This window comes from Ochotona princeps, chromosome 5, assembly GCF_030435755.1.
Source record: "Ochotona princeps isolate mOchPri1 chromosome 5, mOchPri1.hap1, whole genome shotgun sequence".
NCBI lineage: Eukaryota > Metazoa > Chordata > Mammalia > Lagomorpha > Ochotonidae > Ochotona > Ochotona princeps.
Genome location: NC_080836.1, coordinates 82,439,907 through 82,462,495, shown reverse-complemented (window position 1 = coordinate 82,462,495; position 22,589 = coordinate 82,439,907). Strand labels below are relative to the sequence as shown.

At 43.3% G+C, this 22,589-nt stretch overlaps 1 protein-coding gene across 1 annotated transcript in view; it reads left to right on the top strand.

The window, feature by feature from the left end:
- Positions 1–22,589, top strand: part of PLEKHM3 (pleckstrin homology domain containing M3) — a 212,803-nt gene that overhangs the window by 59,033 nt on the left and 131,181 nt on the right. Inside the window, exon 3 of the mRNA XM_004576885.2 lies at positions 983–1,918. Coding sequence (XP_004576942.2) covers positions 983–1,918 — 936 coding nt within the window. The remainder of the gene's footprint in view (positions 1–982; positions 1,919–22,589) is intronic.

Genomic DNA, 22,589 nt, shown 5'->3' with positions numbered 1-22,589 from the left:
CCTGTGTCTCAGGAATTATGTCCCAGGGACACCAGACACTGACGCAGAGGCCTGTGCGTGCAGGCAAGGCAGAGGCACAGGTGGGGAGTCCCAGGTCCTTCCCTTTTCAGGGGAGCTTAGTGTGCAGCCCCAGCTGAGCAGTGGAAAGGAGAGTTGCAAGCCAAGGAACAGCATTGGCCCAATCATACTCTGGGAGTAAACTGCTGCTTAACAGAGACGTGACAAATGAGCTTGGCAGGCCAAGCCTGGAAAATTGGCTACCTGCTGGAAGGCCCATGCACCACTATGAGGGCCAGTGCAGTCACCTGAGTCTTGGAAACTTCTTTTTATTTCAGTTAATTTTTTTTGTTAGAAAGTCAGACATACAGAGAGGAGGAGAGACAAAGAGGAAGATCTTCATCGGCCGATTCACTCCCCAAGTGGCTGCAGTGGGCGGAGTTGAGCTAATCCAAAGCCAGCAGCCAGGAGCTTCTTCTGGATCTCCCACAGAGGTGCAGGGTCTCTTGGGAACTTTTTGAAAAGCACATTATATTCTCTTTTCCATTGACCCAACTGCAGGAAGAGAAGTATGAGCAGAGAGTTAGTTCAAATGGCACAAGAAATGTTTTCCTTTGTTTTTTGGTACTCTGTAGTATGTGATCGAAAACCAAGAACCTTGGCCAAGTGCGATAGGTTTCCAGACCTACAGGGCAGAGCCACTGACAGTTACTGCAGGATTTTCTGTTTTACACGCAGACCTCTGCATGAAACACTGAGCTTGCATGCTTCCATGCTTACTCTTGCACTCAGAATTCCCTCCTATTTCAGTGTTTTAGATCTAAGAGTCTCCCCAGTTACCTCTTACCAATTAGGACTCATCTTAGAATTGTACTACTTGTTCTCTGTTCACTTTGAGCCAGAAGTATGTAAGTCGTGACCTGTTTGCTTTCTTGCACCTACCTTCTTACATCTGAGTAATACCTTTTTTCCTCTCTATTTCTAGAACACAAGCGAACTTTCCCAAATATTCTGAAAAAGGGTTACCTGGAGATTAGGAAGGACCACGACAGTTACTGGCAAAGCTGTTACGCAGAACTCTCACCCTACAACTTATACTTCTACAGCCTTGACAACAGTGGCAATCAAAGCCTGTATGCCACGTACCAGCTCTCGCATTTCCAGAGCATATCCGTTTTGGGCAATCTTGAGGCCAGGATGGTAGACACCGTTCTGTATGACAACACCCAGCTCCAGCTAAAGGCAGAGTCACCATGGGAAGCCCTGGACTGGGGGCAGAAGCTTTGGGAAGTCGTGCATGCTACAGTGCCTAGTTCCTTGGGGCGGCAGGATGAGCTGACAAACTCGCCAGGGCTTGGCCATCCTGTTGACTATGCCCAGAACCATTGTTTACAGAAGAAGCCCAGTGGGCTGCAGCCGCCATCCTGTGTCTCAAACGATCCCAAGCAGTACCAGAATATCCTCAAGTCAGGGACGCTCTACAGACTGACTGTCCAGAACAACTGGAAGGCATTCACGTTCGTGCTGAGCAGGGCCTACCTCATGGCTTTTCAGCCCGGCAAGCTAGACGAGGATCCTCTGCTGAGCTACAATGTGGACGTGTGTCTGGCTGTCCAAATGGATCCCCTGGATGGCTGTGACTCTTGCTTCCAAGTCATTTTTCCCCAGGATGTTCTCCGCCTCCGAGCTGAGACCCAGCAGAGGGCCCAGGAGTGGATGGAGGCTCTGAGGACTGCTGCTAACATCGCGAGGAGTTCAGAACAAAACCTGCAGGTCACCCTGAGGAGCAAACCCAAGGATCATCCGGGTGGGCACGAGCTCAGGAAGAACAAGCGCCAGTCTGTGACCACCAGCTTCCTGAGCATTCTGACGACCTTGTCTTTGGAACGAGGACTCACTGTGCAGAGTTTCAAGTGTGCAGGTACAAAGCCAGTTTTCAGTCCAAAACTCCCTTTAAAAAAATCCTTAATCTCACGATTAGATTTCACTTTAAAGAACCCTTGCCTGGCTCAGTGGCACTGCAGACTAATCCTCCACCGGCAGCACCTGCATCTCATATGGGTGCTGGTTCTTCTCTGGCTATTCCACTTCCAATCCAGCTCTCTGCTTGTGTCCTGGGGAAAGTAGTGGAGGATGCCCTAATCCTTGGAACCTGTACCCACATGGTAGACCCAGAAAGAAGCTCCTGGCTCCTGTCTTTGCATCAGTTCAGCTCTAGCTTTTGTGGCCACTTGGGGAGTGATCCACCAGTGGGTAGAAAATCTCTCTCCATGTCTCTCCTCTCTATAACGCTTCCTTTTAGATAAAAATATGTAAATCCTTTTTAAAAAAAAGGCCCTCAAGAGAACAGTTATAGCTATCAGATGTTTATAAAAGGCGTCTCTTCTTAAAAGAGTTTTCTGTATTAAAACATCTCTCCATTCTCATATTAGACACGTTAAAAAAAAGAGAGAGAGAAGAAAAAGAAATGAAAACAGACATGACACCCTTGCTGAATCTGACTTGGCTAAAACTTAACCAGAGTGGAACTTAGGCTTCCTAGTTTGGCTGTGATACTGCACTTTCTGCCTTCTTGGGTCAAGACCACTATGAATATAGAAGTCTCAGATTGTCTTCTATGAGACATTTAAGTTCAAAGCTGACTGTAGACTCTCCTTGGGCTAGGCACACGTCCTTGGTAACTATCACTGATGGTGACCTTGTCAGATCTCGTTAAGGTATAATCTAGAAAGTAAGCCTTGACAGAAAACACAGAGCTGACTGAAAGCAGCGTGGGTAATTATTCAGCAGATGGCCTGAGTCACCATGGGCCTGTGCCTTATCATGGGAAAGCCTGGGGCTTCCGGAACTTCTGTGGTAGGGTGATCCACAAAGTGCTGTTCAAGGCCAGTAATGTTTTAGTTTTTAATTTTAGCTTAAAAAACATATTTATCGGGCCCGGCGGCGTGGCCTAGCGGCTAAAGTCCTTGCCTTGAATGCCCCGGCATCCCATATGGGCGCCAGTTCTAATCCTGGCAGCCCCACTTCCCATCCAGCTTTGGGACCCAAAGGTTTGGGACCCTGCACCCGCGTGGGAGACCTGGAAGAGGTTCCTGGCATCGGATCAGCACAACACCGGCCGTTGCGGCTCACTTGGGGAGTGAATCATCGGACAGAAGGCCTTCCTCTCTGTCTCTCCTCCTCTCTGTATATCTGACTTTGTAATAAAAATAAATAAATCTTTAAAAAACACATTTATTTATTTATTTATTTGAAAGACAGAGTTCCAGAAAGAGAAGGCGAGACAGGAGAAATCTTCCTTCCTTTGGCCTATTCCCCAGTAGGCCTGGCCAAAACCAGGAGCCAAGAACTTTATCCAGATCTCCCAGGGGGGTGACAAGGACCCAAGCACTTAGACTATGTTCTACTACTTTTCCCAGGCAATTAGCTGGGAGCTGGAATGGACGTTCATTAGCCAGGATGTGAATCGACACCCATATAGGATGGCAACCACAACATCGCTGGCAGGCAGCAGCTTTACCTGTTATGCCACAATGGTGGTCCCTAATTTTAGGGGGGTTTTTGTTTTGTTTTGTTTCAATATCCCCTCTTTAAACTTTTATTTATTTGCTCCATTCATTTGGGAGAGAAAGGGAGATGGGGTGGGAAGGAGAGAGAGAACTCTCACATGCTAGTTCTCTTCCCAGATATCTGTTGGTCTGGGAGAATCTGAGAACTAGGAACTAAATCCAGGTGAATTTTAGTTTTTTAAATTGATACCTGTCTGTCATTTCGTAAATCCCAATTGTTGCATCTTTCCATTACTCCCATTCTTTCCACCTTTCCTAAAAAAGTGAACCAAGCATGGTGGGAAACCTCAATAAACTCTTTCTATATGTCTACCATAAACTAAGTTAAAATTATTTGCCTTTTCCTAAGCCCCACAATTTGTAACAGCACATTGCTGATCTGGAAGGTTTTAAGCCCAGTAAGTTTATGGATCCTGTTTAACAAAAGAACATAAAGCTCACCACCAGCTAATACCAAATTTAAAATGTTATTATTGTTTCTGCATTGAAAAAAGACAAATGGTGGTGGCAAAAGGAAAGTTCGCAGTGTAGAGTTAGGTTAGTTCTGATTATGGTCTTTTCTACAAAAAATGAATTTACCGAAGGGAGGGATGGGATCAAGTGACTCATCCCTGTCCTTACCTTTGGGCTGCATGACTGCAGAGCAGAAACCCATAGGGTGGTGCAGAGACCAGAAGCATGCAGTCGGTTGCAAAGCAGATTCGTTGACGTGCAGAGGGATACCTTGTGTTAAGTCAGGGTTTTAGGGTTAGGGTCAGCAGTTTATCTTATTGTTGTTTACAAATTATTGGTATTTTGGTGTCTTTTTACTCATGCATATATTCTATTTCAAAGTCAAGGCATTCGATAATAATTTACCAAGTGCTTACTCTGTGGCCATCCTAGATTTATGGTACAGGTCTGTGGCTTTGATCAAACCACCCAATCTGTTGTTATTGGAGTAGGTTTAGTTCTCCGGGTGAAGCAGGACCTGCTAAGTAAAGAAACAGTAGTAAGAAGGGGAAGATACGCCTCTGATGACGTCTGCTTCTCGCTTCATTCGCCTTCTGCTGGGAGGCTTGCTACCTTATGGAGAGTGCGTTGCCTGCGTTCTTCACTTTTGGAGTAGCTGTACTAGCTTCAAAAGAAAGAGAAATGCGGATAAAGGGTACCATTCCGCAAGCCCAGTGGACCAGGCAGTTGGTGAAATGAAAGGAAGAGAAAGACCAGGGTGAGTAGAAGATGTGGGAAGAAGGGAGACAGATAGAAAAGATGAAAAGTGGCAGATACTGGGCACAGCTCTGCCTGGCGGCTGCTGCAGGTTTAAGTACTAAGTGCTAAGATGCCTCCCTTTGCTGTCTGAATTCGGTGCTCACAAAATCTGACTGTCGGAGGACTGACTGGGGAATGGTAGCAAGAGGGAATCCGGGGAGTAAGGGCTATGTAGTCTAGAGTGCATTTGCTATGCTCAGCTTGTACCTTCATGTTGCTTTGAGGATTTTCAAAGAGACATAGACAGGTTTCTAACCGGGGTGGAGGAGTTAATCCTAATTCTTGCAGATCCAAGAGTAAAAATAAAACCAAACAATGTATCTTATTTAAATGCCCCTTCTTCCATCAGTGCTGTGTACAGCTGCCTTATGACACACATGGCTTTGTCAGGTCCTCCTTGACACCGGCTGGTGACATACTGGTTTCTTTTCTCAGGTAGGAACACTTCATCTCCTGTAGGGGGCAGAGTCTCAAAAGAAAAAGGCGAAACACTTGTTCAGCAAACCTGTGTTTTTTAAATTACTTGGGAGGCTGTTCATTATGTAGTAGATTATTATAGCAGATGGAACTTTAAAAATTGATCTGTGTTTCTCTCAAACACAGTTAATCTAAACCAGCTGCCTCTTCCTTTGGTAGCTATATCCTCCAGCTTTGCAGCCTCGTAAAAACACAGGCTGTGGAAAACCTGATTATGTAGCACGTCCACCTACCTCAGTGCCTCCAAGTCTACTGCATTGTTGGGAGTGAGCTGTAGTGTTGGCTGTATGTGTTACTGAGGGAGAAGCAGACTCACAGTATTTCCTGGTTTACGACATCTCTGGACTGTTAAGTTTTTGGCTACTTAGTCCATCTCTCTTTAAATATTTTGGGTAGCTAGGTTTTAAAAGTGGATGATTGTACCGAGTAGCTCTTGATTATGATGTCATGTAGTAGCTATTCAGGGAGCCACAATGTTGGCTCTATAGCTATGAACTACTGCAATTGGCTTTCTGAGTATTTCACGAAAGTTGTTTCTATAAGTAAAGAATTTCCTATATCCTTCTTTAAAGCTTAAAGAACCCCCTACCAAGGAAATGAGCCGTCACCATCCAAAAATGTCTGAGACTATAATTTTGAGAATATATACTAGTTCAGAACTGTGTATATATGATAGATATGCATTATACATGTTAAGTATCCATATATTAGTTTACTTATTTGAAAGCATGGGGGAGAGAAAGAGAGGTACCATCTGATTATTCACTTCCTGAATGCCCGTAATGGCCGGGAATGGGCCAGCTTGAAGCTGGAAGCCAGGAATTCTATCCAGGTCTCCCATATGGAGACAGGCACTCTAGTACTTGGGCCATTGTTGTCTCCCAGGTATGTTAGCAGGAAGCTGGAGCAGAAATGGTAACAGATGGGATTCACGCTGGCGCTCTGATATGGGATGCAGTGTCTCCAGTGACTTAACCTGTTGCTCTGCAATGCCCGCCCCGTAACACTGTGTTGTAACATGTTCTTAGCCTTGTGATAGTGATATTTGAATGTGTGTGCTTATCCCATGGCTTCCTCTGCAGCTCTGAAGCCTGCAGTTGACAAGCTCTGGCCATAGTGGTTTTCTTTCTGTTCCTGGCACTTATGGTGGTCATGTCTGCCTCCAAGGCCTTTATATTTACTAATTCTGGGTCCTGAAATTGGAGAATTAAGCTCTTTCATGCATTCTGTCATTTACTGCAGAAACCTGAATTGCCCTAGATGAGGCAGTGCTCCAGGAAAGCAGATGTGGCCTCTGCCCTTGTGCTCCTTGCAGTCTCCTAAGGGAAGATAAGATGGTGATCAACTAAGTAGCTGCATCAATGACTGCTGCCAGCTGGAAGCTATGGCAGAGCTACGGAAGTGAGGCCCACATGGGATGAGAATTGTCCAGGGCGGGGTCGGGAGAGAAGAAATGAAATTGCGAATCTCCAGCCATTTTTGACATATAGAAAAAGACTGTATGATTGAACTCAGCATTTAAATTAGCTGATTAAACATTATTTATTCTAAAGACACACAGAGAGATCTTCCATCTGCTAGTTCACTCCACAAATAGCCACAACACCCAGGGCTGGACCACATACCTATTACAGCTGGGGAGGGGCCAGGCTGAAGCCAGGAGCCAGGAAGTTAATCTGAGTTTCCCATGTGCATGGCAGGGATCCAAGTGCTTGAATGTATCACCTGCTGCCTCTCTGAGTATACATTAGCAGGAAGCTGGAATGGTAGGTAGGGCTGGGACTAGAACTTAAGGTGTCCCCAAATGGGGTCTTAACCACCACATCCTCTGGAAGAGTCTTGACCAGTAGAGCATACATCAGGGAAATGGTGTTTAAGAATTAATTTGGTGTGGTTTAGTACAGTATTTCTGGGGAAAAAAAAAACTGTCATAGAAAGTAAGGTATAATTTATGTTGATTCAGAATTTTGTTTGGCATCACGGAATTTGATGTTAAAATATTTATGCTAAAACAAATTATTATGCAAATTATTAAGATTCTTATGAAGTATTATTCTGGGAATATCTAAATTAGGCTTTATTCTTAAATATTGATTTTATTTGAAAGGCAGAGTTATAGAAAAAAGGAGATGCAGAGAGAGAGAGAGAGATCTTCCTTTTGCTGATTCACTTCTAAAATGTCCACAGCAGCCAGGGCTGGGCCAGGCTAAAGCCAGGTGACAGGAGCTAGGAGCTTTTTCCAGGTCTCCCACATGAGTACAGGGTTCCAAAGACTTGGGCCATCTGCTGCTGCTTGCCCAGGCACAGGAGCAGGGAGCCGGATCAGAAGTGGAACAGCCAGGATTCCAACCAGGGTCCATATGGGATTCAGCTTTGGAAGCTGCTACCTAACCCATTATGCCATAAAGCCAGCATTGTGGTTATTCACAGAATGATATTTGAATCTGTTTATAAGGCAGAAGCTTTGTTTCTTTAGGAATTTGGCATATGTGCCTCCCTGTCTGTAATCAGTAGATAATTTGTTTTCCTGGCTCTTGCAAGCCCAGATATTTTTCTTGTGATTTCCCAGCAATCAAGAAACCTATGGACAGGCATCGTGGTATAGCAGGTTAATCCACTGTTTAGGATGCTCAATATCCCGTTGCAGAGTGGCTGGTCAGAATCAGGTATTCTGTTGCTTGCATCAGGGCAGTCGAGGACGGCCCAATGCATTGGGACCCTGCACCCGCGTGGGAGACCCGGAAGAGGTTCCAGGTCCCGGCTTCGGATCAGCGCGCACCGGCCTGTTGCGGCTCACTTGGGGAGTGAATCATTGGATAGAGGATCTTCCTCTCTGTCTCTCTTCCTCTCTGTATGTCTGACTTTGTAATAAAAAATAAATAAATCCTTAAAAAAAAAAAAGTCGTTACTAATGCGCCTGGGAGGCAGCAGATGATGTCCCAAGTGTTTGTGTCCCTGCCATTCCCGTGACAGACACAGATGTTCAGTCTCCTGGCTTTGGCCTAGCTTGGTATGGGCATTTGGATGAATGAATCAGTGGATGAGAGATTCTCGCTGAGCATTTCTCTGACTTTGTAATTAATTAAGAAGGGCGGGAAGAAGAAAGGAAGGAGAGCTAGTTAGGAAAGGACCCAGGGACGTGCATGGTTCACCTTTGGAAGTGTTTCTTGGAGGTGAGATTGGATGGCCCCCAGCGGGACACTGCTGCAGACTGAAGCGAGGTGTAACATGTTAAGGGCAGAGACGGTGAGAGAAAAAGTGTGCCGCAGGCATTCCCTACACCATTTCCACAATGTCAGTTTTATGGTTTTACTCCTTTGGCTGCTATTTAACCTCTTGGGACTGCTGTTGGTAATTACATTTCCTTGGCTTTAAGAGCTTGGGCTTTGCTTTTTTTTTTTTTTTCCCCCTCTAGCCTTTGGGAGGGGGTAAACCCAATGGGGGGAAAAGTTTTGCTGTGAATTCTTCAGCCATTTAGTGCAAATTCCTGTAATTACCGGCATTGTGTCTTCCCTGAATGGCACATAATACAGCAGAAGCCATTCCTAATTGAGACCTTACAGGAGGTACAAATCCTCTCTTTGTTCAGCCTGACAAATTAGTGCCAGAAAGTGGCAGGGTCCGAGAGGGAATCAAAGGCAAGAAACACAAAGATGGAACTTAAGGCTACAGTAATAACTCTCTCTTGTCCTGACGGGGGGAAAAAGTAATGACCAATGAAAAATGAAGCTTTTTTTTTGGTGATAAATTCCCTTGACATGACAGCACCTCAGGGCCGCTCTATTTATTTAGCAAAAGTGATTAAATAGTAATACAACAGGCCTGCCCATTGTTCCCACCTCGCAGACCCCTGCTGCCTCGGCTAATTGATTGACAATGAGCCTCTGATAAAGAAGCATGTTGTTAGGACCTGAGGTGGGGGCAGCATTCCCCCTCTTTGTGTATCTGAGTGTGTGTGTGTGTGTGTGTGTGTGTGTGTGTGTGATTTTTGTGTGAACTGCACTCGGTTTTTCTTTGCCCCTCCCCCTTCTCACCCTTGTTTTATTTCCTTCCCCTTCGTCAAAAACTGGTCCGGGATTGTTCCCAGCTGACGTTAACAAGCAGGTCGACCACACGTGGAATTGTCCCGCCAGTCTTCCGCAAGTGTGTCTTTAGGGCTGACTGCCCTCCGTCCACCTGTGCCGCTGCCGTCTAAGAAAAGCATGAGAAGAGAGCAAGGGGCTGGAGGACTGAGTAGCTGTGCTCGATAATGTTTTGTTGCTGGCTTCATTGTTACTGACTGTTGTTTACTCTCTCGTTTGCGGGAAAAACTTTGTGCTGAGAGACTTTCTCTTAAATTCCTTGCTCAACTTAAAAAAAAAAAAATCTGTGCCACTGATAAAGTTTCCATGTTGCTGGATGGGAGTGTGGGATAGGAAATGAAAAGCAAGGCTTTGCGTCTCCCTTCAGTTCTGGTCCGTTGTCTGAAGATCCAGTCGGGCTGTTTCTGCTATAGCCCTTTACCACAAGGATGCTGCAGGCTGTGGGAAGATGACCAGAGGCCTCTAGATGTGTAATTAATAGCTCCTGGTTATGTATGCTCAACTCGCTAAGCTAAAGCTAAATCCCTAATTTAACTCTGCTACAGCTGCAAAAACAAATCATTTCAAGCCCCTATGAAAGAAAAATATATTAAACAAACAGTATCGACCTTGTTAATCCCACATGACATTTCATGTGATAAATGAGGGCGTATTTCTGGCAAAGGCCTGTTTTATGACATCGTTTAGACATAAAGGATACCTTTACCCTAGCAATACAAGCATCCTGATAGAAAGTATGGGTGGTTAATTATTCATTAAATGGCTGCCAATCTGGAAGTAAGCAATATTTCCATATTGGACCTAGTTAGTTACTCACTGGCCTTGGGATAAATCATGCAGAATAGCAATTATTAAGAAATAGAGAAACTGAACTTGGGAGCTAATTATGCCTGGGTCTGTATAAAGGAAGATCTATTGGTTTCTAGGAACAAGCAGAGCAGTTGTATATTATGCTCCTGGGGGGAGAAATTCTAGGGTAGCCCAAATGGGTTCTCATTCTCACGTGGTCTTTTCATGGCCAAGTGCTAGATCTTCTAAAGAAATTAGATGTGGGAACAGAAGGCAGTTAGCTTTCCTTGATATTCCAATACTTATCTTTACTGCTGTTTTCTTTTTTTTTTTTTTAAGATTTATTCATTTTTTTTATTACAGCCAGATATACAGAGGAGGAGAGACAGAGAGGAAGATCTTCCGTCCGATGATTCACTCCCCAAGTGAGCTGCAACGGGCCGATGCGCCGATCCAAAGCCAGGAACCTGGAACCTCTTCCAGGTCTCCCACACGGGTGCAGTGTCCCAATGCGTTGGGCCGTCCTCAACTGCTTTCCCAGGCCACAAGCAGGGAGCTGGATGGGAAGTGGAGCTGCTGGGATTAGAACCTGTGCCCATATGGGATCCCGGGGCTTTCAAGGCGAGGACTTTAGCTGCTAGGCCACGCCGCCGGGCCCCTTTACTGCTGTTTTCAAATTTGCCTCTCTTTTGGTAGTTATAATAATAATAACATGAAGATTTATTTGCAGGCAGATAGCCAAGCAGAGGAGTATAGTGAAAAAACACCAAGATAGGCCACTCAAACATGTGAAGTTTGGATAAATAAGAGTAGCGTGGTTTGTTGTTGCCTTCTCACTTTATATTGTCAGTCATCAGACCGTTTCAGAGGACACCTCCTTTGATGTGAGAGTGTATGTCTCTGTGTATGTGTGTGGTGTGTGTGCGCTCCCCAGTCTTGAAGATGACCATCAAGGAGCTGCTAGTAGTAACATCCGTAACAGCGGTTTTAATGGAGGGTTCATTTCAACAAGACATTTTTTTTTTTTTATTATTGGAAAGCCGGATATACAGAGAGGAGGATCTTCCATCCGATTCACTCCCCAAGTGAGCTGCAAAGGGCCCGTACGCGCCAATCCGATGCCGGGAACCAGGAACCTCCTCCGGGTCTCCCACGCGGGTGCAGGGTCCCAAAGCTTTGGGCCGTCCTCTCCTGCTTTCCCAGGCCACAAGCAGGGAGCTGGATGGGAAGTGGAGCTGCCGGGATTAGAACCGGCGCCCATATGGGATCTCGGGGCTTTCAAGGCGAGGACTTTAAGCCGCTAGACCACGCCGCCAGGCCCTCAACAAGACATTTTAAACTCCTCAAGTGTGCCACTCATGCTCTGCCAGGTACCTGCAGGTGTATACAAATATGAGTGAGGTGTAGACTTTGCCCTTCAAAGGCTGACAGAATCTTCTTCATCCTGCTGAAAGAGTAGAGAAGGCTCAAAAGGAGAGAGCAGGAGAATTAGAATGGCTGATCAGGGCTCAGACCATTCTGACCACTGGTTTGGAGGCCATCGCATCCCTGGTCTTTGCTTCTGCTGCAGCATTCCCTATTCTATAGAGTCTGAAGTCGTTCCCCACATCCTACCATATTTAAAATGTTCTTTTTACATTTCCCAGGGAATTAAACTCTGGGAAAATCATCTTGGTTTTTACCACCACTTATCAAAGATAAAATTGGCATTTTTCAAAGTGTGGTTATGTACTGCAATCTCAGGATTTTTACAGGATGCACAAAGGAAAATGAGAGATGGTAGATTATTAGGCCAGGTTCATTAGTATTTAGAAAAACATCTGGCAGGCCTGGCGTGATAGCATAGTGGCTAAAGTCCTCGTCTTGCACGCACCAGGATCCCATATGGCCACCGGTTCTAATCCTGGCAGCCTCACTTCCCATCCAGCTCCCTGCTTGTGACCTGGGAAGGCAGTCGAGGATGGCCCAAGGATCTGGGAGCCTGCACCTGCATGGGAGACCCAGAAGGAGCTCCTGGCTCCTGGCTGCAGATTGGCTCAGCTCCAGCTGTTGCAGCCACTTGGGGAGTGAATTGTTGGACGGAAGATCTTCCTCTCTGTGTCTCCTCCTCTCTGTATATCTGACTTTGTAATAAAAATAAATAAATCTTTACAAAAAAAAAAAAAGCAAAGCATCTTGCAAAACTCTAAAACAGAAAATCAGTTTATCAGAGTTTAAGCTACATCGTTTTGTAAATGGCAGTCTTACCCAAGAGTTGTGGCTAATGGCTCACTTCTCAGCTAGAAGGTTGTCAGTAAAGGTACACAATAATAATGAGAAATGAAATCATTTAGTAATAAAGAGCAAGGACTCCGCAGCCAGACTGTGCATTTACAGCTCTCACTAGCTCCGTAACCCTCCAGATTATTTAACCTCTCTGACCCTCATCTTTACCTCTGATGTGTGAATATCTACCTTAGTACTTAGAAGTGAGAATAAATGTGCTTACAGAGTTTATAAGAGTATCTGGCACGTAAGTAAGCGCCAAATAGAGTTAGCTATTTTTAGTATTTATTCACTTATAATAATCACCCAGATAAAAATATCATAGGCATAGTTATCAATTTTGCAGCTACCATAAAGCAGTTTTGACAACTGCTTTTTAAAAAAGATTTATTTATTTTTTTATAAAGTCAGATATACAGAGAGGAGGAGAGACTGAGAGGAAGAGCTTCCATCCGATGATTCATTCCCCAAGTGACTGCAATGGCTGGTGCTGATGCGCCGATCCGAAGCCAGGAGCCAGGAGATCTTCCAGGTCTGCCACGCAGGTGCAGGGTCCCAAGGCTTTGGGCCATCCTCGACTGCTTTCCCAGGCCATAAGCAGGGAGCTGGACGGAAAGTGGAATAGCCAGGACTAGAACCAGCACCCATATGGGATCCCGGTGTGTCCAAGGTGAGGACTTTAGCCACCACGCCACCGCACCGGGCCAACAACTGCTTTTGAGATTCTGAAACATGAGCTGGATAAATGGATCAAAACAGAAAGAAGAGAACATATCCTCACTTCTGCCCTGGCCATGCCACCTCTCAAAGTTCAGTAATAGATTCTGCTCCTTAAGAACTCTCAGTATGTGCTGAGATAGTGAAGGGACTGAAAGCTGTAGCATGCAAATGTAACCTAAACTAGGGAAGACACAAAAATCGCCTCCACGTACTTGAAGGCCACCATGTAGGAGACAAAATAGAATTACCCTGTAATTCTCTTGGGCCAAGGTAACAATACTGTGGGTAGATTCGACTTTCCCCATTTAAGACAAATCAGGGCCTGGCATGGTAACCTAGTGCTAAAGTCCTCAGCTTTCATGTGCCGGGATCCCATATGGGCTTCAGTTCATGTCTTGGAGGCCCCTTTCCCATCTAACTCCCTGCTTGTGGCCTGGGAAAGCAGAGGAAGATGGCCCAAAACCTTGGGATCCTGCACCCACTTGGGAGACCCAGAAGAAATTCCTGGCTTCTGGCTTCAGATCAGTTCAGTGCCAACCATTGCAGCCACTTGGGGAGTGAATCAGTGGTTGGAAGATCTTCCTCTCTGTCTCTCCTCTTCTCTTTATATCTGGCTTTCCAATAAAAGTAAATAAATCTTTTTAAAAAAAAAATTCAGTGGTGATAAATTAAAATGAATAGAATGGTGAGTGGATTGGCCAAGAAGCCTGGAAGAGGTGAAATCTTGAACTGAAAGCAAGTCACTTAACTTGTCTGATCTAGAGGTTTCTTGTCTGTAAGATAAAGAGATTCATTCATTCATCCCTTCTGCAAATGTTTATTGAAGCTGTGCACTGTGCGTGGAGAACAAGACATTCCCATTGTGTTCTCACACAACTTAAAGAATTGGAAGCTAAACAAGTAAATAAGTAATTATAACACACAGTTGGACTTTAAGGTCTTCGACGTTCCAATTCTTCCAACACTGTCTAGCATATGTTAGAGGAAACAGTCGTATTCTCTGTAGTGTCTTTTTATCTGATTTTCTGATTCCTTAAATATCTAAAAGATTAAAAAATTAGATTAATGTAGTCTTCTATTTAAACCTTATTTAATAAGTAAGACCTTTTGTTTTTCGAGAATGGAACTTAAACCATTAACGACGGGAATTCTTTTCCTGGCTCTGATATCTGTCATTGGATAAATTGCCTAAGTTTTGTCCTTTTTTTCGTCTGAGTTTCTAGATTTAGAAAAAAAATTAAATAAAAATAAATATATAAGGAGAATATGAATACACATTGAAATAGTAATGTGAATCTATGAAAGAAAACTATTATATAATTTATGTTTCAAACCATTCCACATCCTAAAATACAAAGAGATTTGATCACTTTATATAAGGAGACCGTTTGATTTTACAGGATATAAATTTGCTTTTTTGATTTATTCCTGGTATTCTCATCATAGGAGTCACATGTTCGTCTTTGATATGTTTCAGAAGAATAAAATCATTTTGAATTTCAGAAGCTATGGATCTTTTGATAGACCTTCCTGAACTTCATAGGCCATAGCTGTGCTCTTTTTTTTTTTTTTTTTTTTTTTTAAGTGGTTCATTTCTCCCGGTCTTTGTTGCTATACTTTGGTCTGGAAAGTTCTTGTCCCTTTTTGTAGCTTCCTTTTTGGATAACATTGTTCTCATCATGTGCTCATTTCCGTTTAACTTCTAAAGAAAGTGTTAATGTACTGTTGGACTCTACAATAAATTAAATGTTTTTATTTACTGGCTTTTCCCAAGAGATAAATTAGCCTCGGTGAGGTTTTAGGATAAGCCAAGGTCAAGAACCTCCTTGATTTCTTGCTAAGTTCCTTTAAAAACTAAGCTTTTCATGGACCTACAAGTAAGAGCTACCTGTGAGGCTTTCTAATGCAATTCATTTTGCTGTCTAGGGACAGAAAGATGCTTAAGTGAAAACTTAAGCATTTTAAAAATACATCTCTATATAAGCAAACAAATTAATATGGCAATATCAATCTGTTTCTTTTTTAAAGATCTTTTTTACTTATTTGAAATTCCAAGTTACAGAAGGAAGAAAAAAACAGAGAAAGAGAGAGGAGTCTCCTATCTGGTTATTCTCCAACTGGAAGCAACGGCAGGGGCTGAACTTGGCTGAAGCCAGGAGCTAGGAGTTTCGTTTGGGTCTCCCAAGAGGCTGCCAGGGGCCCAAGTACTTGGATTATCATCTGCTGCTCTTCCTGAGGCAATTAGAAAGAAGCTGGATTGGGAATGGGACAGCTGAGGCAGGAACTGGGGCTCCTGTGGGATGACAGCATCACTGCGCCACAGTGCTGGCCTGGTCTTATTTCTTGTATTGATATTTTCATCAGATCATTAATGCATTAAACAAACATGGACCACATACAATGCCAGAAATAGAGGTGTGAGAGTAAACTGAAAGTTCTGTCTATATGTGTTTATACTTTGGAATACATTAACACAGGAAATGTAAACACAGGAAATCAGACTATTGCAAAAACAAAACAGCATGAAACTGCTTCCTGCATTGGCAGTTCAAAACTGGAACAGTCATGCTAAGCCCTGAGTCCTAGGATCAGGGATATCAGCCTATGTGTGAATCAGTTTGTTATGGTTCTAGATGCAGGTCTGTACTGTATTCTGTTGGTGGCTTTAAGATTTATCTATTTGAAGGGGTTATAGAGAAGAATCTTTCTAGGTGTGATCTGAACATCATTTACATCAGATCCATGAATGAGATGTAGGGAAGGGCAAATGGGCCCTTCGTGATACCTGTTGAAATCGGAATTTCTGGAGTTTTTAACAAGTTCTCCAGTAGGTTTGAATGTACAGGGTTTGAGAAATCACTGGCCTAGTCCATTAATAGGCAGAGCTACACACTGAAGGAGAGACAGTGAGAGATCCTCAACCACTGGGTCACTCTTCAACCACTGGTGGCTCCCCAGGTGGCCACAATAGCTGTAGTTAGGCAGGTCTGGGGCTGGAAGCCAGGAGCTTCTTCTGTCTTTCTAGAATATTGCCTTCCACTCCAGTACTCCAGTTCACTATTAAGGTCACAACTTAAATATTGCTTTCTCAAGAACACCTTCTCCAGCCCTAATCTGATATAAAGCCCATTTATTCATTAAATTTTCTCTACTATAATGCTGCCTTAGTGTCCATACCTGATCATAGATGGGACTGTATTGTCACTTGTGTAACTGTTATTTAATGCCTGCTACCCCCACTTGGCTGCAGATGCCAAATAGCAAGGACGGTGTCAGTTTTGTCCATTGTATTTCCTTAGCTCTGTATCTGGCCTGCAAGAGTACATGCTAAGTATTTCTGACCATCTCTCTTTTGAACCTCCTATCAGTGGGTCTTCTACTTTCATTATCTTTTCTAGGAAACCCGGGTTGGAGTTCTCTGCAGATAAAATGAACATGTAGTGAGACTGATAATCTAGGTTGCTTAAAAAAGTGAATGCAATAGTGGACCCCAAATGTGCCCCTTTGGGAAACCAGTTACAATTTTACAGATTTCCAGGAACTGTCTTTTTTGTTTGTTTGTTTTTTCATTTTTGACTACAGAATCTCTCAAAGCCTGTGTTATACTAAGGTGAGGGATAGTATGCAGTGTTTCCAAACTCACTTAGCCATATTATCTTTTCTTGGGCAAATTGGGATTCCTCAAATGTAAGGTACAGTTCCCTGTTCTGGCCTGTCAGAGTTTATTTGCCACCTGTGCATATTCTGTTTCAACCCCAACTGGTGCACTGAAGTTCAGTTCTTGCACCAACCACCAGGGTTAGCACAGACTTAGAATGTAAGGACTCACTCCTCTGCAAGATTGTTCCACTGTAGAAGCCAAGTTTAGTGGTCCCTAGGTTACTCACACTGACTTGACTGGCTAATTGACTGACTGACTGACTGTCTTTAAATTAGAGGTTCCCACAAGTTTCTCAGATTTGGTAATTTGCTAGACTGATTTCACCGAACTCTGGAAAGTGCTATACTTAGACTTGCTATACTTAGCAGGTTTATTAAAAAAGATACAAATCAGGAATAGGCAAGTGAAGAGACTCGGAGGGCAAGTTTAGGGAGTTTCTCAAACTCAAGAGTTCTGTGTCCTCTCCCTGTGGAATCAGAGCCTGTCACCCTCCTGACACATCAGTATGTCAGTCAAGAAGGAAGCTCCACTGAGTCTTTATTGAGGTTTCTTTTGGCCATGTGAATGAACTCAGTCTCCAGTCCCCTTCTCTTCTCTAGTGGTCAGGCTGGCTCAGAGTCTCAGTCCTCTAATCATGTGGTTGATCTTTCTGGTGACCACCCCCCATCTTGAAGCTATTTAGTGGCCTACTAAGAGTTGTCCATTAGCATAAACCTCGGTTTGATCTAAGGGGCTCATGAATAACAAAGACATTGAGATTTTTAGAAGCTCCTTGCCAGACACCAAAGACAAAGCCTAGATACATCTTATTTTACTTTATTTTTTTAGTAGTACAGAATATTGAATGGACATTGTTTCCCAGCAAAAATAAAATCTGGGTGAAAGGGGATAAATGATGTATGTGGTTGCTCCACAGAGAATAAGGAATTCTCAGCTACTCACCATTTCCAGGAAGCTACTGGGCATATAGCTTCCAGCTTGGCTGTCTCTGCTTCGGAGTGAGATTTTTGGTGCTATTATCCTGGGTGCTTTGGGAAGCAAGCAGCTGCAGAACAGGCAAGGAACTGGCCAGCCCCAGATGGCCAGGCAGGCCCAGCCTTTTTGGTGTCCCAAGTCAAGCAGGTCGCATGAGGGACAGGCACGCGGACTTTGTCATTCCCCCGTCTCTAACCTAGTACTATTTTCAAATCATGGATTAAAATAGAAAGTATTTCTTTTTTAAATGTACATAAAAGTAGCCAACAAAATCAATTTTATTGTTAACTGAAAAATATTTAGTGTGTGCCTTATGCCACTTCTAAAAAGAGAAGTAGGATTTCAAAACCTAAAATATGTGGGCTTATATCAGTTTCTGAAAGACTAAAAATCACATTCTAACCAGATACATACCAATATACCAACTGTGTGTCTTGTACCAATTTTGTTCAGTAAAGAAACTATATATCATGTGGAGTTGAACTAAAAACCTTGCTGAAAAACATTTCCCTTTACTTTAAAAAATATATGTTATTTGTATTTGAAAGGCAAAGTTACAGAAAAATTGAGAGAGAGAGAGAGATCTTCTATCCACTGGTTCACTCCCCAAATGGCCACAATGGCTGGAGTTGAGCCAACAGAATCCAGAAGCCAGGAGTTTCTTCTGGGTCTCCCACATGGATGCAAGGGGCCCAAAGACTTGAACCATCCTCCATTGCTCTCCCAGTCAACAAACAGGCCTCTAGATCAGAAGTGGAGCAACTAGAACAGGAACCAGGGCCTGTACTGGATGTTGGTACCACAGGAGAAGACTTAACCTATTACACTGTGGCTCCAGTCCCATTTCCCTTTCAAGTCATTCGGTCAGCACCTTTGACAAATAGGAGAGTCTTGGTTGGAAAGTGCTGGTCTCTCTCTCTTTTTGTCAATCAGAATGTCCTTCTTGAACCACATACTTTTACAGACCAGCTCCCCCAACCCCAAATAAACATATATGATGTGGTAGGTAGGAGACATCAGATGTGGTGAGACAAGTGATGGATTAGCACCACAATCTTGTGTTTATAGCTCTGTCACCGGAGCCTTCCCAACTTGGCTGGGTTAACATCTTTGATGCAATCTGAAGGACAATTAAACTGCCTTAGCTATATACAATTCAAATGTTAGCAAGTAGTGGTTTGACTCAAAGTTGCATACCTTAACTCGGAAATATTATACATCACTGCTTTTTTTTTCCCTCAGAAACTATGGGGAGATTCCCCAAGGGAATCTCTTGGATGAAGAGAAGTTTTACTGAAGCCTCTCCATGAATAGGAAACCTTAGAGCAAATGATGTTTCTCACCAGTTTTTAGGATGAAGAGTTTTGAATAAGTGGTACCTGGCAGCCCCTGGAGGCTAACTGCACTGTGGCTGCTCACCTCAGCCTTGGCCCACCAACATGCAAGTGCTGGTCCTCCCACCCTCTCCCCTTCCCATTATCAGATGCTACCTGTCTGAGTTATCATCCCTCCAAGGGCTTAACAACATAATAAATAATCCCTTTTCTTATCCGTCCTAGAATATGTGTGTTCTTTCTAGAACACAGTTGTTATATAATGTGGCCCTGAATTAGCCAGACGTACTCACCTGGTCACAGGTGGTATCTCTAAGGCTGTGCCCTCATAGTACAGAAAATATAAAATGTGCACCCTGAAAGTCAGGTTCCTCCTTCTAAACTCCCCATCAGATGGCTCATTACCCTGTCTGTGAAGAAGGCTGAAAAGTTGGGAGCACTACTCTAGGCAATCCCTTTCCAACAGCAACATGGAATTTCAGAAAATAAACATTTCCCACCTGTAAATATTTCCTGTCTTGCCTGTGGATTCTTACTAACCTGATAAAAGTAGCCCATCTGCATAGGCCAAACTTTTAGTTAAAACAAAGTTTTGGAGATGTTCACAAATGGGTGTTTTTTAGAGAGACAGAAAATTTTGCCAAGGAGGCTTAAGGAAAAGAATAAAGAAAAGAGACCAAGGCAGTTCCTAAATCTGTAGAACATAAAGAATTTAGTTTGGGGTGAAAATGAGGAAATTCAGGCCTGGATTTAGAAGAGGCTGATGAAAGTGATCCTTTTCACTTTCAGACTGTTCTAGTACTATTTGGATCCACTCTCATGACTTTAATTTTATCAAATTGTTGTCATTACTAAAATAGCTGAGGTAGAAATTACTCTAAGAGATGCTGTCAGGATTTTTTCTTTTCGTTGATTTCAGCAAAGAACAGGAAAGGTTGTGTTTTAAAGAAACTGTAAAGTTCAAAGCGATGAGCTCTCCTGAAATATAAGGAAAGAGAAGCAGGCATGAAGCATAAGCAGTGACACGAAGAGGAAGTCAGAGGAGACCCTGATGGGACACGATGTATGAAGGAAGCTGCAGGCTAGACGGGCTTTTTGTCCCTGTCTGGGATCACGTCCTGGCACCCCCATGTTTAAGGTAGACCAGCCAGAGAAAGGAGGGTGAAGTATGACAGACGGCCATCAGGGCCACCACTAACAGTTTTCGTATCTGAAATAATCAACTTAACTAAACCCTTTCTGTTTCTTCACTTGTTTCTCAAACAGGAGTCTTCACGGGCAAGTGTTTCACCAAATTGATTTATGGAGAAAGAGGCTCAACTGGTGCAGAGGTTACCAGGAGGCTGCCTAGGAGAGAGTACTGTGTTGTAGATGAAGCCTCTCTTCCATGGCACTTCTTAAACTTAGCATCATGAATCATTTTCTTTGGATAAGAAAGTAGAACTTGTGAAAGCATTTCCCCTTCTTCCTGGACTGCATGGTCTAGCTGTCGCTGACAGATGAAAGGGATGATGTAGGCTCAGTAGTCAGATCTTTTATTTTGCCCTCTTTTCTTTGTACTGTACCAGTGTTTTTCAGCAAGGACACTGTGTATTTGGGGGCAGATAATTCCTTATTGGGTAGGGCCTGTGCTGTACATTGTAAAAAGTTTGTTCATATCTCTAGGCTCAACCTATTAGGTGTAAATAGCTTTCCCCAACCACCTTTTTGTGACAATGAAAACTGTCTGCAAACATTTAAGATATCCCCTATTGGGACAAAAATCTTCCTCCACTTAGAAACACTGTGTGTGCCCACCATCCAACCAAGCTCAGATTCATGCAATAACTTTACAACTGATTCTTTTCCCAATCTGATTTTTTTTTCTTTGCCAGCTAATCATTTCAAGCTCGAGTTGCTATTGTGTTTCAAACCACTCAGATTTATTTGCCTGTTTGTTTGTTTCTTTGTTTCAAAGTCAGAGCTATAGAGAGAGATTTTCTTCTGATGGCCACAATGGCCAGGGTTGAGCCAGCCCAAAGACAGGAGCTTCATATGAGTCTCCAACGTGAGTATAAGGGCCTAAACTTGCTTTCCAAGGTCATTAGCAGGGAGCTGGATTGGAAGTAGAGCAGCAGCGAGGGACATGAACTGCCACCCGTCTGGGATGTAGGCCTTGCAGCTAACGGCTTTGCCCACTACTTCATAAAACCAATCCTCTGTTCCTATTTGTTGTTGATCAGTAAGGATTGCTCACTCTAAACATTTGCAATTCTTATGTTTTAACTCTATTTGTATCATTTTAAGTTCTTTCTTTTTTTTTTTTAACAACACCTCTCTACTTACAGTGAATCCCAGATAGCTAGCAGATTCAATGTTTCCCACGCATGTCCTCATCTTTCTGACTTGGACTTTATTCCCCTGTCCAAAATCCCCTGTGTTCCTCCAGGCCCAGCATCCCTTTGACCTCCATATCCATGTTTTGATAGCTTCCCCACTTGCTCATTTCCCATGGCCTCTGCTTTCCCTCATGTTCCCCCTTCACCCTCCATATTTAGAAGTCCAGCTAATGCTAATAAGGTCCTATGCTAAATTCATTGGTGAACTAAGTTATCTTCTTTTGTATAAATTGATACACATTTTCCATCCTTGTTATTTTGCCATCCACAGGCAACCAGTTTTTATACCTTCAACAAGGATAGCTACATGGAAATTCACCTTTTTAGTTGCTTGGTGTTGTTCATAGAGTGCGATATCAGACACTTCTGAAAGGCACTGTCTTTTTGCCAGTTGTGTAACTATAGTCAGAGTTATTTTATCACACTGCTTCACTTCTTCATTTGTAAAATGGGATAATATAGACCTTACAGAAATGGTATGAAGATTATGAATACATACGTGAATATGTGTGTAATGTGCTTATAATAGTACCTGGTCTATGATAAGCACTCATCTATTTACATATTTATTGCTTATTTGTTATTTTAATTTTTAAATTTACCCTTCTTAAAAAATATATTTACTGATTTATTTTATTTAAGTTTTTTATTTTATAATTTGAAAGGCAGATTTACAGGAAGAAAAAAAGAGAGAGAGAAAGATCTTTCATCCTGTGATTCACTCCCAAAATCTTTGCAATGTCTGGATCTAGGTAGGTATGACGCTAGAAGCCAGGAGCTTCTTCCAGGTGTCCAGTACAGGTGCAGGGACCCAAGGATTTGAACCATTGCTTTCCCAGGCCACAAGCAGGGAGCTGAATTGGAAGTGGAACAGCCGGGACACGCATCAATGCCCATATGTGGTATCTGCTGCAGGTGGAGAATTAGCACACTATGCCAATGATCCAGCCACCAAACTTATGTATTTTAATCTTATTTGAGAGTAGAGATACCCAGAGAAAGATGTAATACTTGTTGACTCACTCTTCAGATCACTCTAGCAGCCCAGGCTCGGCCCAGGCTTAGCTGGGCCTTAGAAGTCCATCTCGATC